The 19291-nt window shown below is 40.6% G+C and overlaps 1 protein-coding gene across 2 annotated transcripts; it reads right to left on the minus strand.

Moving 5' to 3' along the window:
* Window positions 1-520: 520 nt before the first annotated feature.
* On the minus strand, window positions 521-18310 carry LOC147214083 (uncharacterized). Of its 2 annotated transcripts, none has more exons than XM_086142933.1 (23): window positions 14760-18310; window positions 10519-10580; window positions 10269-10298; window positions 9833-10008; window positions 9249-9451; window positions 8772-8987; window positions 8429-8527; window positions 8214-8248; window positions 8088-8134; window positions 7685-7716; window positions 7135-7254; window positions 5940-6071; window positions 5728-5769; window positions 5357-5488; window positions 5107-5271; window positions 4367-4735; window positions 3772-4263; window positions 3516-3686; window positions 2886-3123; window positions 2032-2229; window positions 1308-1448; window positions 1082-1203; window positions 521-793 (listed from the first exon to the last, which is right to left on the minus strand). In XM_086142933.1, exons 1-23 carry the CDS (start codon window positions 16110-16112, stop codon window positions 746-748), a joined length of 4623 nt encoding a protein of 1540 aa, XP_085999059.1. In that variant the 5' UTR covers window positions 16113-18310; the 3' UTR covers window positions 521-745. The 2 variants fall into 2 exon arrangements, with proteins under 2 accessions (XP_085999059.1, XP_085999058.1); XM_086142932.1 differs by having other exon boundaries at window positions 2032-2232.
* Between the last annotated feature and the right edge of the window lie 981 nt (window positions 18311-19291).

Consider the following 19291-nt stretch of genomic DNA (forward strand, 5'->3'; position numbering starts at 1 on the left):
AGTTGCGAAGAAGCATCCGTATCGTGACAAAGCCGGGATATGCGAGAGTCACTGACATGTGGTCACGTTGATGTTAAATGCCGCCGTCTTCATGTTGCTGCCCCCTTCCCTCTCGGACTGTTTCTCAGAGCCCTGAGTATGGCAGGCAGAAAAACAGCTGGGACTGATCCAGAATAATAAGGGGTGATGAATGAATTAATTAAAAGTTGAAGCAGCGAGAGATTTAAACAAATGCAATGTGGACTTTACCTGGGGGATAAAAACAATGACTCCAAAACCGGCCTTCAGTACTTGTTGACCATAATCCATCCTGGAATTAAATAAGGCTAATTTCCAGATTGCCACACAAAATTCCACTGCATAATTCTAGGCCCGTTTCGGAATTTCAATGACTATTGTGTGAGTAAAAAGTCAATGGGCTTAACACGGAAAGATAATACGGATGGGTTTCATCAGGTTGATAATCGCCACTTCGGATCAATGCTGTTTTTTGAGTAGTCAGTAAACAAAGGGATTTAAGTCAATTTATTAAAACACTTTATTATATGTGCAAGTTCCTCATGGTGGCAGCCATCTTCCACTGTACAGCCTTGAGTTTGAATCTAGTCAATGTACATGATTGGTTACACACACACGCACGCACAATCAAAAGGAGCCAGGACGTGATACTAATCCACGCCATGTCAGCATGTGGACCCTTGGGGAGGGATGAGGAGGGGAATGGTGAAGAGTTTCAAGGACATAATCAGCTGGAGTTGGGCTTGACGGTCGTCTTTTTTATCTCCAAGTATTTCTGGGAGAGGAAAGCGAATAAAGTTAGAATCAGAATGCTTTTTACTGTCATCGAAAAATTGCTGTTACAATGAAAATTGTTGTTGCTACTCCCGCGGTAAGACACATTAACCCATAAGAGCATAAAGGAAAAGAAAAGAATATAAAGATAGAAATACATAAAAGGTAGAAAATTGAAAACAAAGTGTAAACATACTGGTGTGGGAAATAAAGTGGGATAAGAGTGGAATTCTATGAACTTGCCAGGACACGGGGCAAAAATACAAAGTTTCCCAGAAGTTTCCCTCACCTGTAGGTTTTCGTAGTGTTTGAGGCTTTTGCAGTGTGCGATTTCAGCCTCTCGGCTTCCGCTGAAGAAGCGATTGCACACCTTGCAGAAGAACCCTGTCTTGGGAACCAGGTACTCCATGCCTGCGTGCACACATCCAGAACACATACAGGAGTTGGAGGCGGTCAAATAAATTTGAGGGCAGAAAACTAAAGAAGCATGTGACGGGACGAAGTGGGGCTCTTACCGACTGGGTTTTGGGGGTCAAAAGGAGGAAGAGGGTCATCGGTTTTTGTCTTCATGGCCTTCTCCTCAGCCTCCTGCTCTGGCACCGTCTGGCTCTCGGGCTGCTCGTCTGTTCGGGGCAGAACAGGAGGCTCTTTGAGATCTAGAAGGTGGAAATACAAGGGAAGCTTTTCACTTTGGATTCATTGCGGAGGCCCATCCAGGTGAGCCCTCTTTCATGTTACTGTCATCTGGCCTGAAAACACCACATCACCTGAAGGCCTGATCAAATTTATCATTCTTAAACTATCGGGAAAAAAAAAAAAAAAAAAAAATTAAGATAAAGTTATTTTTGTTGTCTGTGAATTCCAGGTGATTTTAAAACATACAGTGTATGATGTTTTGGGGGCAAACTTATTTACTTTTTTTTTTCAATACATTTATAGATTGTCCCAAGTTTAGCTGATCTCTTCCAAAGACCTATTTCAAAATGATCAAAATGATTTTGTACTTTTGCACGGACTCCTTCATTTTTACTGCGAGTGAAGCCGAACAAAAGCATTTAATCATTTTTCATTTTTTTGTCATATGGTATAACATTACTCCATTTGCTGTGTTTATAGAAAGCAGATTGATACTGTACATGGTTTGAATTGTCAGACACATCAAAAAACGGCTTGTGGAAATGAACAGTTACAGGGGAGACGGTGCCTCGGTAACTTCGGAGCACAAGGTCAGAATCTTACCAGTCTCCGTTGCAATCTCACTCCTCTGCGGCTTTGCTTCTTCTTCTTCTTCTTTGGCTGACATTGTCTCTGTCTCCTGGCCAGATCCTGCCCTGAGCTCTTCAACGCTGGCCACTGCCTCTGTGGTAGGACAGCCCGGGGAAGAGACAGCGGGGTCTGGAGGGCCGAGGGCTTCGGGCGCAGATGTAGGGGATAGGGCTGCTGGGAGACGAAGACAAAAGGGACGTCATTGGGGGTTTGAAGCAAGGGAACATTTTTGTACCTTAAATTTTTCAGTAAGACTGAATGAAGGCAATAAGGAGCGTCAATCACACAACTTCCCTATGTCACATAAATCAATGCAACCTGTCACGTTACTTAAAAAAAAAAAAAAGGATTTCAGCCTTATTTTGACAAAACAGCAGCATAAACATTTGAACATAGACTCTGTATAAAAAGGCCATCGATGGCCTTTTCGTTTTGGACCTGAATAAGTCATCAGTACCAACAACGGATCTCTTACAGGTATAATTTGTTATATAACAATACATGATCGGGCAAAATGGCTGTTTTTTTGATCAATGCCTTTTGAACTTACATGAACTAATCAGGGACTTTGGACACCATTGAAATGAAACAAGACATAACTAGAGATTTGCTTTTAATCTATATGATCATTAAAATATATTGCATAAAATATCGGAGTTACTGTAATGTATACACAAATATTTACTCTGACATACAAGTTTGACAGTTTTTCTTTTTCTGTTGAATATAAAAATCGATACTTAAATAAAAAAGGGACCCAGATCAGTGGTAGAATGCCAGCAGGGCTGAAGAACTGTCAGCCCCGTTTATGCTGAATGCTCTCGTACCTTGTTGACTCTGGACCTCCTGCGATTGACTGGAGGGAGAGGTGGTTTGCGGCGCCGGTGAGGCTGACGCGGAGGCGATGGCATCTGGACTGTCCGCTGACGACCCGTCGGCGGCCTCAGTGGCGGGTGCAGGAGGCTGGTTGAGCTCAAGCGTGGGTTCATCTGATTTCTCTTCCGGTAATGCCGTTACCGTGGTGTCTGGAGTGACTTCTGCTGTGCTGGCCTCTGGGAACGTGTTCTTGAGTCAGCAAAGCACAAAATGAAAAAAAAGTGAATGAATAACAAAGCAAAATTTATAGTACACAAGTAGCACAGTTTCTTGTCTTTACTGACTTTTTGCATAAACCTTCTCTGGGTCTAATGAGGAAATGCAATTATTAAGAGATTATTTCATGTCAAATTCAGTTATAACAGCACATCAGTGAAATTTGATCTCTGCATTTAAGCCATTATTGATAAACCACAAGCAGAAGAAAACTACTGTACAGCACCAGGGGAGCAGTTAGGGGTACAGTGTCTTGCTCAACAACACTTCAAGAGCTGTAGAAGACTCAAACCACAAATGTTTGGTTCATGTTTGATCATGAACTTCCATCGTCACCTTATACTCATCTGAAAAGACGTGTTTACCTCTGGAGCGAATGGTTGGGCATCAGGAAGCAGTTCTTTGCCTGCTTCTGTGGTTTCCATGGGAACAGGAGGGGGCAAAGCTTGGGGGAGGTCCGTTACTTCGCCTACTTCATCCAAAGTCACAAAGTCACTCAAGTTGAAGGGGAACTCGTCAAACCACTCCTCTTCCTCCTGATTACAACAATAAAGTAAATGAAAACTTCAGGAACTATTATAAATGATGAGAACCTGCATTTAATCCCAAAGCGCCTCGTACCATCCTGGAGTTATCTTCCTTGGAGTTCCTGCAGTGCTCATCCTTCCAGCTCTGCTTGTATCCCTCTGATCTGTAAGAGGACCTAAATCCGAAGGGATCGTCGCCAAATGCTCTCTTCCGGTCCCTCCTCTCCCTTTCTCTCCTCTCCCTCTCCTTCCTTTCCCTCTCCTTCCTGATCCTCTCTTCCCGTTCCCTGTCCCTCCTAGCCCGATGCTCCTTCTCCCAGGCCCTTCTCTCCTTCTCCTTCCGCTCCCTTGCTTCCTTCTCCTTTCTCAACTCCTTGTCTTTTCTCTCCCGCTCCTGCTTCTTCTCCTCCTCCATGTCTTTCTCTTGCTGGTTCTTGGCTGGCTCATTTGTCTCTTCAGTTGGTTTTTCATCGCCCTCCATCTCCATTTGCGTCTCGGTTTGTGTCGGAACTTGCGATATGTCCGGATGTCCTGCGGCTCTGGTTCGATACTCTACAAGCACCGCATTCATCATTTCTTGAGTAACCTGCAGACAGGATTCAAGGTCATTATTAAACATTCATTAGAGTTCTGACCTCTGCTTACGGCTATACCCGGACAAATATTCAAAAAAAAAAACAAGACTATACCTTGGGGAACTCTGAAAGTTCTGCTGCATTGGAGGTTTCTTCCACAGCAGGAGCATTCGCTTCAGCTGCTTCTTCTGTCTCGACAACAGACATTTCTGTCAAGTTTGTCTCCATGTTGGCTTCTGATGCCACCCCATCATCTTGCACTTTATCCTCATTGCTTGCATTCTGTGCAACAGCTTGGTCTTCATCAACTGGCTTCAAGGCATCATCATTTGATCTGTCAGGGTCATCCGTACTCACGGTGTCCTCTATCCTTTCAATCTCCTCTTTTTCCATACCCTCCATTGGCGATTCAGAGTTCTCATCCTGTACGGTCTCTTCTTCATCCATTGTTGTCTTGCTGTCCTGGATATTCGCAGGTGTTTCCTTCAAAAAGATGCAGGGGGCAGTGAGTAATCTCACATTAGAAGTTTATCAATTATTCACTCTGGTTTTTTGAGGATGTGTGGAGTTTTCAACAGAAGTATATTATAAATGAGAGATGAGATGAGAGAGATGAGAACAACTTTATTAATCCCGAAGGAAATTGTTGTGCCAGAGTTTCAAGTAAAAAACATAACAGTAATAGATAATAGTAGAAAGGAGGAAGAATAAGAAATATAATGAACTATGAATTGTCTCAACTGTTAGCAGTAACTACAAAGATTGAAGATTCCCTGCGGCTGAGGGAAGAGGAATTAAAAATACAGGGTAAAAGATAAGCCTTAAGAAGAGCCTTAACAGTAAAAACCCCTTACCTCAGAGGGGTCCAGGTATGCGGCGATGACTTTGGTCTGTGTGCTGACTTTTGGATCAGCCTTCCGTGAGAAGAAGAGCGGGTTGTTCTGAATGATACACGGAAACCTCTGAAAGCGCTTGAAGACGGACAGAGCCATGGCGGCGGTTGCCATCTCACAAATGACCTGAGGACAAACAATCGTGAGGACACAAAGAAGTGTTTGAACTGGGGTTGTAGACATCTTGGATCGGTGTGTCGCGAGTCCTCACCATATTGTTAAGCACCAGAGTCTTGATCACAGTGCCGAAGCGCCGCACCAGTTTCTGGACTTCAGCAGAGCTGGCTGGTGAGTCGGGAACATTACGGATCACCAACAGGCTGCTCCAGCCAACTGGAGTCTCCTGCAGAGCAACATTCAATGGTGTTTTTTTTCCGCCTTCTAGTGTGTATCATGATTTAACTAATGTTGCACATTAATCAGGAAAACCAATAATAGGGAAAATAATGCAGCCAAATGCTCAATAATGGCCTCGAAAAATTATTTCTCAAGGCAAAACTTTCAATAGGTCCAACTTAGCTTCGTAAGCATTTCTGAGAGACAAGATGCTTTGTCTGCTAATGAAATGAAAACAATACTCACTAATGGGTCCAGAGATCCCATCAGCAGGTTGTAAAGAGCCACCTGTAGAAAAAAAGTTTCAGCATAGGTCTGCTTTTGCTCAAGACACAGAGACACAAAATGGAACTTTTATCAAGATCCTACTGAAATAAACGCATTGGGTATCAGACACTTCTTCAAACATATATCAAAGACAGAAGCTTGAGGTATATAAAGAATGACAGGTGCCCTACTGGAGTGTTGATGCCAATATGCTGTTTGAGATGGATCAGCTTCACATCGCAGTCTATAATCTTTGCCGGGACGAAGCTGTGGACTTTCACCATCTCTTCAGCAGTTTCCATATCCGGCACTGACACGAGTGCCTGAAACAAGAAAGGTACTTTTTTTTTTTTGTTGGGGTGGCCAACACAAATCCTGCTTGTGGCTACCCTGCCGCTGCTACAATGTTTTTACCCGTGTTCAAATTGTTTTCCACTTACACACCATCACTTTAAAAACAAATAGAGATGTACTGTAAACACTTGACAGTATCACCATGGAATTATCAATATATTTAAAACAAGTGTAATAGATCCTGAAATTTTCAGGCATATCGGGATAGGGGAGGTTGCTCTGACTTTCCATGTCAAATCCAATTTGAGGGGGCTTTTCCATTGAAAATGTAGCATTAGCTTAGCTGCCAGCCAGGACTACTGTGTGGATTGCAATGGCAAAACCTAAATACGAGAAGGAGGATATTCTTATCTGAGTGGGAAGGGTTGAGTGGTTTTGGGCAAAGAAATGGGATGTCTCCTGCTCAGTAAGCCATATGTTGACTCCATGTTTGTATTTTAAAGCTTCAAACCAGAAGGATCATTTCAGCTTGCTCCATTCTATTATTAACAGAGTTTACCCAAAAAGGCAGCGATTTTTGCAAGCACCGAGTAAACATGTTGAGGCATCAGTAGGAGAAACACTCATTTTTTTAATATTATACAAAGCAAAGATGGCCATGTTGGTGTCATATGATGAGGAATGGAACACTAAAACCAAGCTCAATCAAACCATTGCTCTGATCCCACACATGTGAAAAGAGTTACTGAAGTGAAGCCAGCCTTGAAGTGATTGTAGAAAAGAAAACACTATTAGATGTTCCACGTAGTTAACGTAGGTAAAAAAAATCTCACTTGACACTGTTCAGCTAAAAACAAGCACATAAGTTACCATTGTTGTGGAGGGGCTGACCCTGTCCAAAGTCAATTTGAACCGAATGGAAACAGAGGTTGTACTTGAAAATGAAAGGAAAACATACCATAGCATTAAAACTGCCACTCCATCATGTGCATGGGGTGGAAGCTGCTCAGAAATAGCTAGTTGCAAGTTTCTCAACTCCCTCAATTGCAGGTGTCCAGGAGTGACATGGAAATAAAAAGGGAATGGACTTACCTTTCTGACTGATGATGCAATGATAATGTCGGAGGGAGTTCCAAAGGGCAGGACCAAATTAATAAGGTCACTCTCTGACCACCCGCTTTCAGGAAGTCCAGTGATCAGCATGATACCCTTCTGTAAAGGACAAATATTATTTTTATATGGATTTGTACATGACAGCATGTGAAGTGGACAGACAGATGAAGTACGGACAAGAATTAGGGTGAGAGGGGACACTGCTGGATTATTTGGTTACTACTTACTAGTAGCCTTGTATGCAAAATCATTTACGGATGAAATGTTGGTGAGACAGTAAAGTCCTCCAAACAGAAACTTTTATCAGGAAGAAAAGAATTACCAGCACATCTGCAGAATTTTACTGGAGGTGAAACTGACTCCTTTATGTCTGTTTTTCAAATGACCAACTTCAGAATCAGCAATACTTGATTTAAGATTTGATGGTAGACCCTGAGCCAATTAATTGTGTCATCCCTACTGGTCAAATATATTCACCTTTGTTTTTTAAACTTTTGTATTTGTATGCTCAGAGGCGTGGATTTCTTACCTCATCAGAAATCTTCTGGTCAATCTCTCCTCCTTAAATGAATATTTGGGGAGAAAAAACAAACCTTCTATAAGCACATTTTCTTGAACAACTTTGTTAAATGCACCACAAAACTGTCAACATATATATCTCAGACATACATGTTTCGCAATTTGAGCTGCTTGTTAAATAAAAAGATCAGTGTGTTCCTGACATATGAAAAGAGGGAGTAGCTGTTAGTCGGTTTAGCTACATTTAGACCGTTGTAAAGCATCTTCTTTTCTTCATGTAATATTCACTCACTGCCATAATATATTTTATTAAGAACATTTTATGGTGTTGATAAGGTTGATAAGGTGGGAATATGCAGGAATCTCCCCTCTGCTCATCGTCAGACAGTAAATACTTTGCAAACAATTCATACCAGAGTCTTCCCCAGTAGCTCCTTTGTCTGATCCAGGAATGGGCTTGCTGTAAATAGATTAATTCTTATTTGGTTATATTGAACTTAGTTTGAATGCAAGGTAGAGAGGAAATACACTGGACAAACCTGTTGTTGGCGATAGATTGCTCTGCTTCAGGTTTCTGGGAGAGAAATATAAGAATGCACATTTACTATACATGCAGGTGGTCCAAATATACTTAATGCCTTCTATCCTGCACAGTAAAGCACCTCCTTATACATTTTTGAATTTAACAATTTTGTGTTGATTTGTGATTTTTTTTATTCCTATGTAACCAACAATGACTGTTATTGACATGTACCTTGGCCACCGAGGCAGTGATTTTCTGGTCTCTGATAGAGAGGTTTGTGGAGTTAGCCAGAGCCTGGGCGTCTTCAGCCTTCACCATGCACACAGAGGCCTGCAGAAGAAGATGAGGACAAAATGAGGCGGAAATTCATTGCCTACAATCTGCTTGTGACTGAAAAACATGTAAACAAAGATCTTTCTTTCTATTATTTCTATCTATTATTAACACTGAACTATAAGATTTCATAATAAAAATCTCACTGAATGTGTGTATGGCTATGTCGTTAGTTTTAATGGTCAAAACCACCATTTAAGCAGAACGTTACATCAGTTGCATTACATCCAAGGTAAGTCACCTTTTGTCCTTCTCCCTTTTCACTCTCCTCCTCTGAACACGGCATGAGGATCACATTGTTGATCTTGCCAAAAGACCCCGCTAAGTCCGTCACCTCCTGCTCCGACGCGTTTGTGGGGATGCCAGTCAGATACACCAGCCGACCTGCTATGGAGGAGTCTTGGGGCGACAGGGCAGCGATTTTCTTCTTTTTCTTGGCTGCTGGAGGTTTGCAGGCCTGGCAACCACGATAATGAATAGATAAAAAAAAGTGCAAGGTTAGTCTTACTGAAAACATAAACTGAACATGGGGCGTCATTGTCGTTGTAAAACATTTTGACTGTTCAAACACTTCACTTATAGTCAGGCATTAGAGTGCTTTGATAAATGTTTTGCAATTTGAGCTGCTTGTTAAATAAAATCAGCGTGCTCCTGCATTATGAAAAGAGGGGTAGTTGTTTTTTTGGCACAAGAATGGAATAGAGTGAAAAATACAAACCATGTCAACAACTTTTGCACTTCCCAATTTATTTGTCTTTGTTCCGGGCTTAATGTTGCTCTTGAGAGGTCTGCTGGAAGAAGGTGGCGGTCCATGTCTTGCGCTTTGAGCAGGCCTTGATGAGTGTGGATACGCCTTTGGCTCGCCATGCCTTTTGGTAGAGTCCTCATATGGATGCTTCAAAGGACTGTGAGAGGAGCCCCCTGCGACACCAGAGAGAATTGTCACTTAAGTTTGCACCGATTCATTTATCAATGAATTAACGGTCTTGTCAACTGAATCTCTTCAAAAAGATAATTCAAGAAAGAGAAATATTTTAAAAATAAAAAACTGCTGATGCTCAAACTGAAACATGCTCTCTATCAACGGATAAGTAGAAAAGGTTATATTTAAGCTCTTTGTTCATTAAGGTGAGTTTGTAGGTAACCAACACATTTTAAGCAAGCATGGGAACTTAAGTATCACACGAGGATCACAGAAATGTTCAACAGCAATCATAAAATTGATGAACTGAATAACTTTAAAATGAATAAGCAGGTTTTGAGGTGTGTGTGATTTAAGTGGTGTGCATTTGCATGCTTTACCTAGGTACCGGTGGTGGCGTGGGTGTTGGGGTGAATAAGGCCTCCTATAATGCCTGTGGGCAGACGGACCCTCCCTGAATTTGCCACGAGGAGGACTTGGAGTAGGAGAATAAGAGAGTGATGGAGAAACGGAATGGGATGATGGGTGATTCTTTGGCTGGCTGCCATGTCGCCTGCTGCAAATGTAGAGGAGAGATTTAACTGGATTTAAACACAACATGAAGATTAAGTACTCATAACAAGATTTCAGTATTCATAAGAGGATAAATTAAGTATGGACATCCCAGTAACACTTCAATAGACCGTTGGCTACAGTGATTTAACAAAAGTCAGAATATCTACAATATTTTAGCATCTCTATTTGGTGAAATTCTGATAATCAAAGTGCAAAACACATTACCATGAAAAACCACTATCAATAGTTAATTTAACTAACCTTGGTGGATCAGGCTTCCAGTCAGGATACCTCAAGAGAAACAGACACTTGTTAGGATGAGCCACAATGCCCACTGTTGGAAGGAATGACTGCATATGCTTAAATTCGAAAGCCAAAGCCGTGCATTCCATTTAATTCCGTCTCTTGTTGAAGGGTCATGTTGACTAATGTTTCAGCTTCTCATTTAATACCCCTACTCATGATTACATTTACCCCAGAAACAACTTATAGGATGCCTAAGCATTCTTACTTGTTGCGCAGGTCCCTGCAGGCAGCGGTGTGGTTGACTGTATTTATGTGGTCAACCCAGTCCTGTAAGAACAACACCAGAGGACATACACCATCAGTGGAAACCTAACAACGTTAGCGTCCCTTTTCACATTTATGACTGGCAAAAAAATGATTCAAATACTTTAATTGCATGACTCTGGTCTGATGTTGCAAGCGCCAGTAGCTCAATGCTTGATAGTTTAGTTGGAAAACATTACACAACAGTGATGTTGATCTCTTTGATCCACATGCTGTACATCCGTATTTTGTGTGTGTCGTACATCCTTTTTCCATTCTGTTTACTTTGAATGCAACTCTGAACACAGTATGCGTTACTAACAAAAACTATATGAACACAGTGTTTCAGACTTTGGGCAAATGCTGATAAATTATTATAGCCCTCTTCAGATTTGACTTGATCTTACATCTTGGCTTACTAAAAATGATTAGTCAAATTCTATGTGCAAATACCGAAAAACAATTCAGACTCGGGCTGAGCCTGAAATCACCTGCCAAAACATTGCCTTCTCCATGAATTAATCCCCAACATAGTTTAAATTTTGGGCTTTATATCAGGGTTACATCTCAGACACTTGAAAGGGTGAACAAGTCAGATATTCCACACACTGACAAGTCTGAGAGAAATGGGGTCCAGAGAACATTTAACAAGACATCTTTAACAAGAACATTTAACAAGACACCTGATTCATTTAGGCAATTCATCAGGTTTATAACCATTAAGTGCCACCACCATTTAAATCCCAACCAGATCCATAACTGAAGTCCCAATAATGTATATCAGATATTATATAGTAATGATATTAATCTGCCCCATTACCCTTTTAAGTGAAGAACTGTACTGGGGAATTTGATCGGACAAAGAGTGCTGAAATGCGACTATATGCAACTCTGGCCACCACCAATTCTCAAAAGGCTGTACTAGAACTCCACTTGTAGTCCGACCAGTGTAGAAACTTATGCTATCTTTACACTACAAAGTGGAAGTGATCCAATCCTGATGTGTCTTCCCATGTGACAGAGATCCCAATACTAAATTTGAATGTGCCAGTACTTAAAAATATATATATATAAATAAAGAATAATAGTCAGTATCAGACAGTATCAGACATATCACTAAATGAATGAGTCCCATGTGGTTAAAAATGTAACCATCCGACATCTTTGTAATACCATTTAGATAGCTCAATAGAATGATGCAAAATGAATCATAAAGAAATATATATTCCTCTCGTTGGAAATCAACCCTGCTATTTTTATGTCTTTCCTTCATCTTAGGTCTAAAAAAAAACTGATAGAAAAATCTTGAAAATCAAGACCCAGAGAATGAAAGCCACCCAGGGCTGTTACAACAGGGTCTGTTATATTTCTAGTCAGAGCAAGCATTCTATTTGGCTATTTGAGAGATAACATTTGAATGAGCAAATGTCATTGTTGACCAAGTTCTAGTCCAAGTAACTCAGCAGACTAAAAGCTTGGAAAAAAGAAAACAAAACTTCCAGTTGTGTCAGCTCAACATACACTCGGAAAGCACATGATTGGCTGATAGTTATTGTTTCAAAGGACTTTTAAACTAGTTTTTGCAAGTCATATATTTTTACTTTTGTGGGAAACTTATTTGTCAAAGTATGGATGAAAAGCATTGAAACAATATGCAAAACGGTAGTCCCAAAATGACTGTACAATACATTGACAAAATCTACCAGAAAATCCACAATAGTTATTTCAAAGAGTACAAAAACATTTAATTTCTCATTTTATTCTTTGATCTAAACCAACCACATCATCTTTGGAGTAGTAGATGAAATCGTGGAAAAAATACTATCATAGAAAAATTTACTGAAGAGTTCATTCTGCAATCAAGAGGTCACAATATTTATGCTTTGGCGATTCCAGAGGTTAGTTTACCAGGTGTTCATGGTTAATATTTCTGGAGGGATTTGTGTGAATCCAACAACAGCACAGTCGGTCTAGTAATTATTAAATAAAATAAATACTGCGAAATACAAATATTAATGTTCACGGTAACAGTCTGTCAATGTGCCCTTATCAATGAAAAAACCCTGAATTGTATTTCATTTACATTTGAGATGTCAAACAATGTCACCATCAATTTGACAAATTTCTTGGCTTAAAAGAAAATCTATCAAGATCACTATATTAAAATCAAAAAAGGGATTCAATGGGAAGCAGCACGTTGCAAGTGTTTAGTGAGTGGCCCAGAAAAAGAGATGTCGCTTTGTGGTACATCCACATTAATGAAGGTTCCATGATCTCTGAGGGGTATGTGGTGTGTATTCTTTGCATCTGTCCTGACTACTGGAGATGCTTCCAACTTGACTCCAAGGGGTGTATGTTTGGAAGATAGTTCCTCAATGCCACCTTGTAAACTTAATATATGTTATGGACATTTGCAGCTGGAATAGAACAGAGAAGGCAACCCAAACAATGGAGGGGGGACAAAAAGAAGAAAAAAAAATCATAAAAACGCACCTTCCGTGTCAACAAGGCATTTACTGTTTCCTGCGCATGCTTCAAGCAGCTACTTCACATTGTTTGTAAGCCCACATACCAACATCACAACATATTACAGTAAATACGTTATCCTAAAAGGCTGTTTTAAACCACCACTTTGAGTATATGAAAAAGTATGAATGTTTCTTCATTGCATTTTTTCGAGGTACTTGAAAGTATCTTATACAACAGATATGGGTAGTCCAGTGAATACACAAGTTCATAGAAAGTTTGTCCATCCCAACACAAACAGTATTTTTAAACACATAGTGCCAGTACTTTGCTCAAAGAGGCAAACTTTTAGCATTAAATTTTAAAGCTTTACCAGCAAAAGTTAGAAAGCTGTGCTTCAGCAGTGTTGCAAAGCCTTTGTCAGTACAGCTTTGCCATCTGAATGGATAGTTTTGCGGTATTTCATCAGACAATTCATATTGGACAGTAAAATTTGTGCTGATAGCATCAGCAGCAACCACAGGTTTTGTGATATTTCATAGTTGAAAATTTCCCCTTTGATCTTCTTGCTTTCCTCTTTCTTTGACAGCGCTGAGTGTGATTTCTCTAATTTGGGAAGAAGCTGGTGGGGAATAAATAGAAAGCAAGGGACATCTGCTGATATTGTTGTTAATGTAACAATGAAATTGGGTTGGGCTTGTGTTGACATTATGAAATATTTTTGGTAAGACGTAAAATAGAAAAATAAACCTGGTATTTACCACTGCATATTTGAAAGCTGTAGTAGAACATAAGGGAACTGATTCCATTCCATCTGGTGACCCCCACTGGGTGAATTCTCAACTTACAGACAATACGACTTGTTGCATATCAATGTGCTTAAGTATTGACGATAAGATGTTTTTGACTCAATACTAATCCATGGATTTAAGGGACAGGCATCCTACTATGCCTTTCTATGATCGTTTGCATCTGTTATAAATCTTCAAAAAATAAGATTTTTGCAGTTTACCAGGATTGTACAAGATCTCCGATCTCAATTTCTTTCTCAAATACCAATTTTTTATCTACATGTAACTGGAGTGTGTTTATATAATACAAAAACTAAGTTCATGACTACCAAAAGGAGGAAAATGTTGATGCAGATGCCCAAGTTTAAAAATTAGCCCTCGACTGAATTTGGTAACATTGTTTTTCAATTTATATTTGTACAGAGCAAAGTGATCATGAACAGACAAAAAACTGTGATTGTTGCTTACTTTGAGCCATTGACTTATGTCAGACTACCTATAATATCATTGTGAAATAAATGTATGAATGCAAGTGGATACATTCCCCAATTCAAAATACAACACATTGTGTCAGCATGTTTACGTGTTTTTCTCCAGACACAAGTCTTTATTTTATCAAGTCTGAGTTCCTAGGTTCCTTGACTCAATCAAAGGAAATTACTATTAGAATGTCACCTTTTGTGGCCATTTATACCAAATGCAAATCCAGTCTGGTACAAGTAAAACTAAAACTGACCCAACTCTACAATGGAATCATTGTTTCATTAAGAACAATCACAAAAGAAGCCCAAATCATTTATTTGAAAGGCAGTTACTAACCAGGCAAAGAATAACTTAAGATTAACATTTTGTTTTCTAACAGCTGCCTGATAATGGAATTTTGTGACCCAGAAAGGTACTTTTTAGGGAAACTTTTGCCTGATAATAAGGGCATGATGGCACTCACCTTTTCATGGTCACATGGTATGTGGCACAGCGAGCAGGTGTGAGGATACACCTTTGGCGACACAGCTGAGAAATCACTTATCATGGTAGGAGTAGGTAACTTCTTGCTGACAGTGAGTAGCTTTGTTCCAGATGAAGACGAGAGAGACCGCCGTGATGAAGCCTCACTCCTTGTTTCAGATGAGGGCCTTTGTTTGGGTCCATCGTGTCGATAGTCTCTGTCCATATTACGAGATTTGGAAGCTGGCGAGACTTCTCTCCCAGGTGATCGATTGCTCTTGCGATTGTCACTACCTGTCCGACGGTAGTCACGGTCCCCGTGCTTGTTAGATTCCACGTGATCTAAACGAATCTGACGCCTTTCAGCTTTTTCTACTTTTGGGGCAGATGAGGCGGGAGAGGACTGATACATTTTCACTGTCCTTTCACTAGAGAGCTGCTCTCTTTTGAAAGTCTCTCTGGCAGAATCCTCTTTTGCTCGACTGGCATGACCATAGTCAATTACTTTACCTGCTGTCTGTGTAACAGTCAGGAGGCTGGGCACTTCAGGAGAACGTGAAGTAGCCATTGGCATGTCGTGAACATTGTTTGAAAATGATGACGAAGAGGCGGAGGAGACGGTCTTCTGGTTGCTTGACTTGTTAATTTGTATATCACGCAGTATAAACGGTAAAGTATCCGGTGTTAACTGATCATCAGGGTAGTGACTCAGTACTTCGAGGTCCTCATTTGACAGTCCAAAACTAGCCAATATACTGCCTGCACTTTCAGGTGTGTACAAGCCCTTACCTTCCCCACTGGCACTATGGGAGTTCCTTGATTGTAGGGGTGGCAAGTCACTTGCTGGGGCACCCCAACTTGGGATACTTGTTCCGGTGTGGCTGCTCTGCACCTGCTGCTGAGGCCCCTGTTGTTGTTGTTGTTGTTGTTGTTGTTGTTGTTGGTTCTGGTGCCCAGCGCTGGATGGTGCACTAGCAAATAGTTTGCTTGGGGGTTGATAGGATGACCAGTCCACTCCCTGTTGGGGGCATCCCTGATTATCAGAGATAAATGGTATTGAATTAGAACCATAGCCCCCGTGCGAACTGATTCCAGAACTTGATCCTTGGCTCTGATGCTGGTTCGGTCGGTTGAGATGATCAATAAGGCGGTGGTCCATGTCCCTGGCACCCCGGATAGCTAGAGCAGACTCGAGCTCTTCGGGAAGTTGAGTAGGACGAGGAAACTGGAAGCCAGACAGCATGTCGGAGGCCGGACGATTCTGCTGTTGACTCTGAGCTTGCTGATGATGAGCCGGCCTTGGACCATTGGAGAAAGGCGCTGGTCCTTGCTGCTGGGCCTGGTGGTGATACATGGCAGTGGATAGAAGTGATGGCTGCGTTGCTCTGTAGGGTTTGTTGTTTGTGTCCACAGTCAACCCTGCGGGTGAGACCTGCAGTCTACTGAGAAGACTCAGGAGGGTCAGATGAGGAGGTAATGGTGCCGTTAGCCTGTTGCCGTTTTGACGCTGGGTGCCAACAGTTAAAGTTGTAAGAGTGGCAAGTTGCAAAAGAGCAATCTGTGCCTGGGTCTCGAGCTGAGCCAATCGAAGAGCTGCCAAAGCAGCACCACTTGCTGCAGGTCCAAATGTGAAATGGGCCCCTCTGGCGCGGTTGCTGATGGAGAATTTTGCCACTGGCTCGAAACGAAGGGAAGGAGCAAGATGCAAGTTACAGTCTGTGTGCACAGCGTGACTGTGAGGTGAAAAGCAGAAATATACTATTATAGATGAACAGACTGGAATCTTTCATTTCAAAAGTAGCTTCTAGATGAAGTCCTTTTCCAACTATTTCCTTATCATCATTTTCTCCTAGTCCTCAGATTTTTAGTTGCTTCATTGAAATTTCTGAAATAAATGTGATCCACTTCAAGATCTCGTTCCATGTTTGTCCACCATGCTTTTCTTTCAGGATGGAAAACACAGCATTGTTATACGACAACAGAGAATCAAAGAAAAAAAGCAAACAGCATATGACAATGAGATAAGCAGACTCTAACAAAGAGCCCAGACACTGGAATTGATGGGAAAGGAAAATCAAATATATCACTGGACATTTGCTATCCTCTCATGCATTTGCAAAATGCCATGAACTTTGATTTATGTAACTAAGGCCTATTTGCCAAAATATCAAAACAGCTTAAAAAAAAAAAGCTTTGAATAGCACATTTTACATTTTTCACTCCATGGTGAAGTTGGATGGCTACAACAAGGTGATTTTAAACTTACCATAACCTGAGACCAATTCACACCAAATAAACTTAGCACAAGGTCAGTAAAAAACAATGTTAACAACTAATCGTGAACAGCAGGTAGGCCAGCTTCACCCCAGTTTATTAATGGACACGATAAAATATCCCATGTACATGTAATAATAATTTTGTACTGCTTTTGAGCCCTATGTTTCTAATTAGCTACGTTTGACAAATCTGAAGCCATTGGTCACTTTAACAATACCAACAGAGCATTTTTTTCCAATGTTCAAATCTTTTTTTTTAATTCTAAATGTGCAAAAAAAAGAACATTGTATTAAGTCTATTCAACATTGTTTCTCTGAGATAGTTGTGATGTGGTATAAGATCCATTTGAAAATCATCCGCCATATTACTAGAAGAGAAAAAATACATATGTTGGGCATACTTACACACTAATGATTAGGAGGTAGGATAGAATATTTCTTGAATCATCCCACAGTGGGGAAATTTCAAAGGGGGAGGTAACCAATCTCTTTAAATTGTATTACTCCAATTGGTTGATCAGCCAAATCCCGGTAATCTGACAAAAAGCAGTTCTAGTAACAAAATTAAAATACATAAACGTTTGAAACATCACGCTAAATGAAAGAAAAAGAAATTGACAACATGCTGGATACTAAAACATACAAGTCAACCACTTCGTATTGTGCATGCTCGGCCCTGAAGCTTTCTTCAGCATTGCATCAGTTAAAGATGGGCATTTTGGTGCAGCCCGGACAACTGAACCGACACAAACTGTAGACTAGGACAGGTGTGGCTGTTACTTGAGCAATACTCTGCTGGTGCACTCGTTAGTGGTGGCGATCTGTTCAGTTACATCATTTTGAAAACGACACTAATCATTAATAGCATTAGTGGACACTAATGTATGATTTGCATGCCAGCATTGATCCACAAGGAAGAACTTTAAAGTTAGAAATTGATGGTTTGAGAGAGGCTAAAAACCATTTTCCGTTACACTATTTACAACGTCCTCGGGGGGCGGAGGGTTAAGACCTGCGCGGCACGCAGTTACTGAATGTACTTGTGATGAATGAAGGGCCTGCGGTGCTTCTGGTAGCGCCGAGCAGTGTCTCACTACCCTTAAACACGTACGAAATTGAGGAATACAGAGTCCGACACGATAAACTGATAAACTATTGTGAATCATATTCGCTTACAAGACAAATAAAGACGAATAAATTGACATACTGAGACAGCCATTTTGACGTGATAGCAGCTAGTGGGCTAATGTTAGCTACCGCAAAAAAAACAAAAAAAAACCAAGCTGACATCAGTGATTCCGTAACATTTAATGGACACTTCCAAGGTACATAAAAATCTGCAATACAATCTAAATGTACCTTTATCAAAGTAGAAATGTCGCGGGTCTTTGCTAGTGGAGGAAAGTCTCGATTCTTTCCAGTCGGGGGTCCTCTAGCGTCCCTCCATCGAAGGCTAGCATGAACACTTCCTCCCGGACAGTTTCAGTATAAAAGCATCCGCTTCTTGAATCGATTTGTATACGGAAGATCCAGAATAAAAATAGCGATTATCCTGTCAAAATGTGCGACGAGTGGTCCTTCTGTCCAAATTACAGCTGTAATTTCTGTAAACCATTAGCTTCTAAAAGGTTTGGAAGCTTATTTGTTCCGGATGAGACGAGGAAGTCTTGTTTTTTGGTTCTCAATGTTTACTCTTCTAACGCGGGGTACGTTATTCATACTATATATTCACTCAAATCTATAAACACTAATTCACTTTATTTGACTTTTTAAAATCCACTGTGTCTCTCTTACGGTAATATGTCATTTGTATGTAATTCAAAACAAACAATTCAACAACAGCTTTTTAAATTCCCCTCAAACCTATCATAAGTTTTTGTATTTGTGGGTGTAACTCCAAGCCTCAACCCCCATCTCCTCTATTTTATCATTTATTTACTTTTCTATCTTGTGCATCAAATTCAATATTCACGCCCTTGCTTATCTTTACTTTATATACAGAACTTGGATTATTGTTTTTATTTTTGCAATTTCTGTACTTTCATGTAGTCATTCATGTCTCGTGCTGTGTTACATGAAATTTTTATTATCTACACAACTGTTTCTCTCTCTCCCTCTCTCTCTAGATATGTAAAATTATAAATTCTTTGGTCCAAAGAATCATCCAGTTCTTGAGATGTGATTTCCAAAAAGATCCAACTGGCCAGAAGGGAATGATGCCATACGACTGGTTTTCCTACCACAGTCCACACTCTCA

Source organism: Fistularia commersonii, chromosome 35, assembly GCF_037954325.1.
Source record: "Fistularia commersonii isolate RoL2024-O1a breed Wild chromosome 35, RoL_Fcom_v1.0, whole genome shotgun sequence".
Classification (NCBI taxonomy): Eukaryota; Metazoa; Chordata; class Actinopteri; order Syngnathiformes; family Fistulariidae; genus Fistularia; species Fistularia commersonii.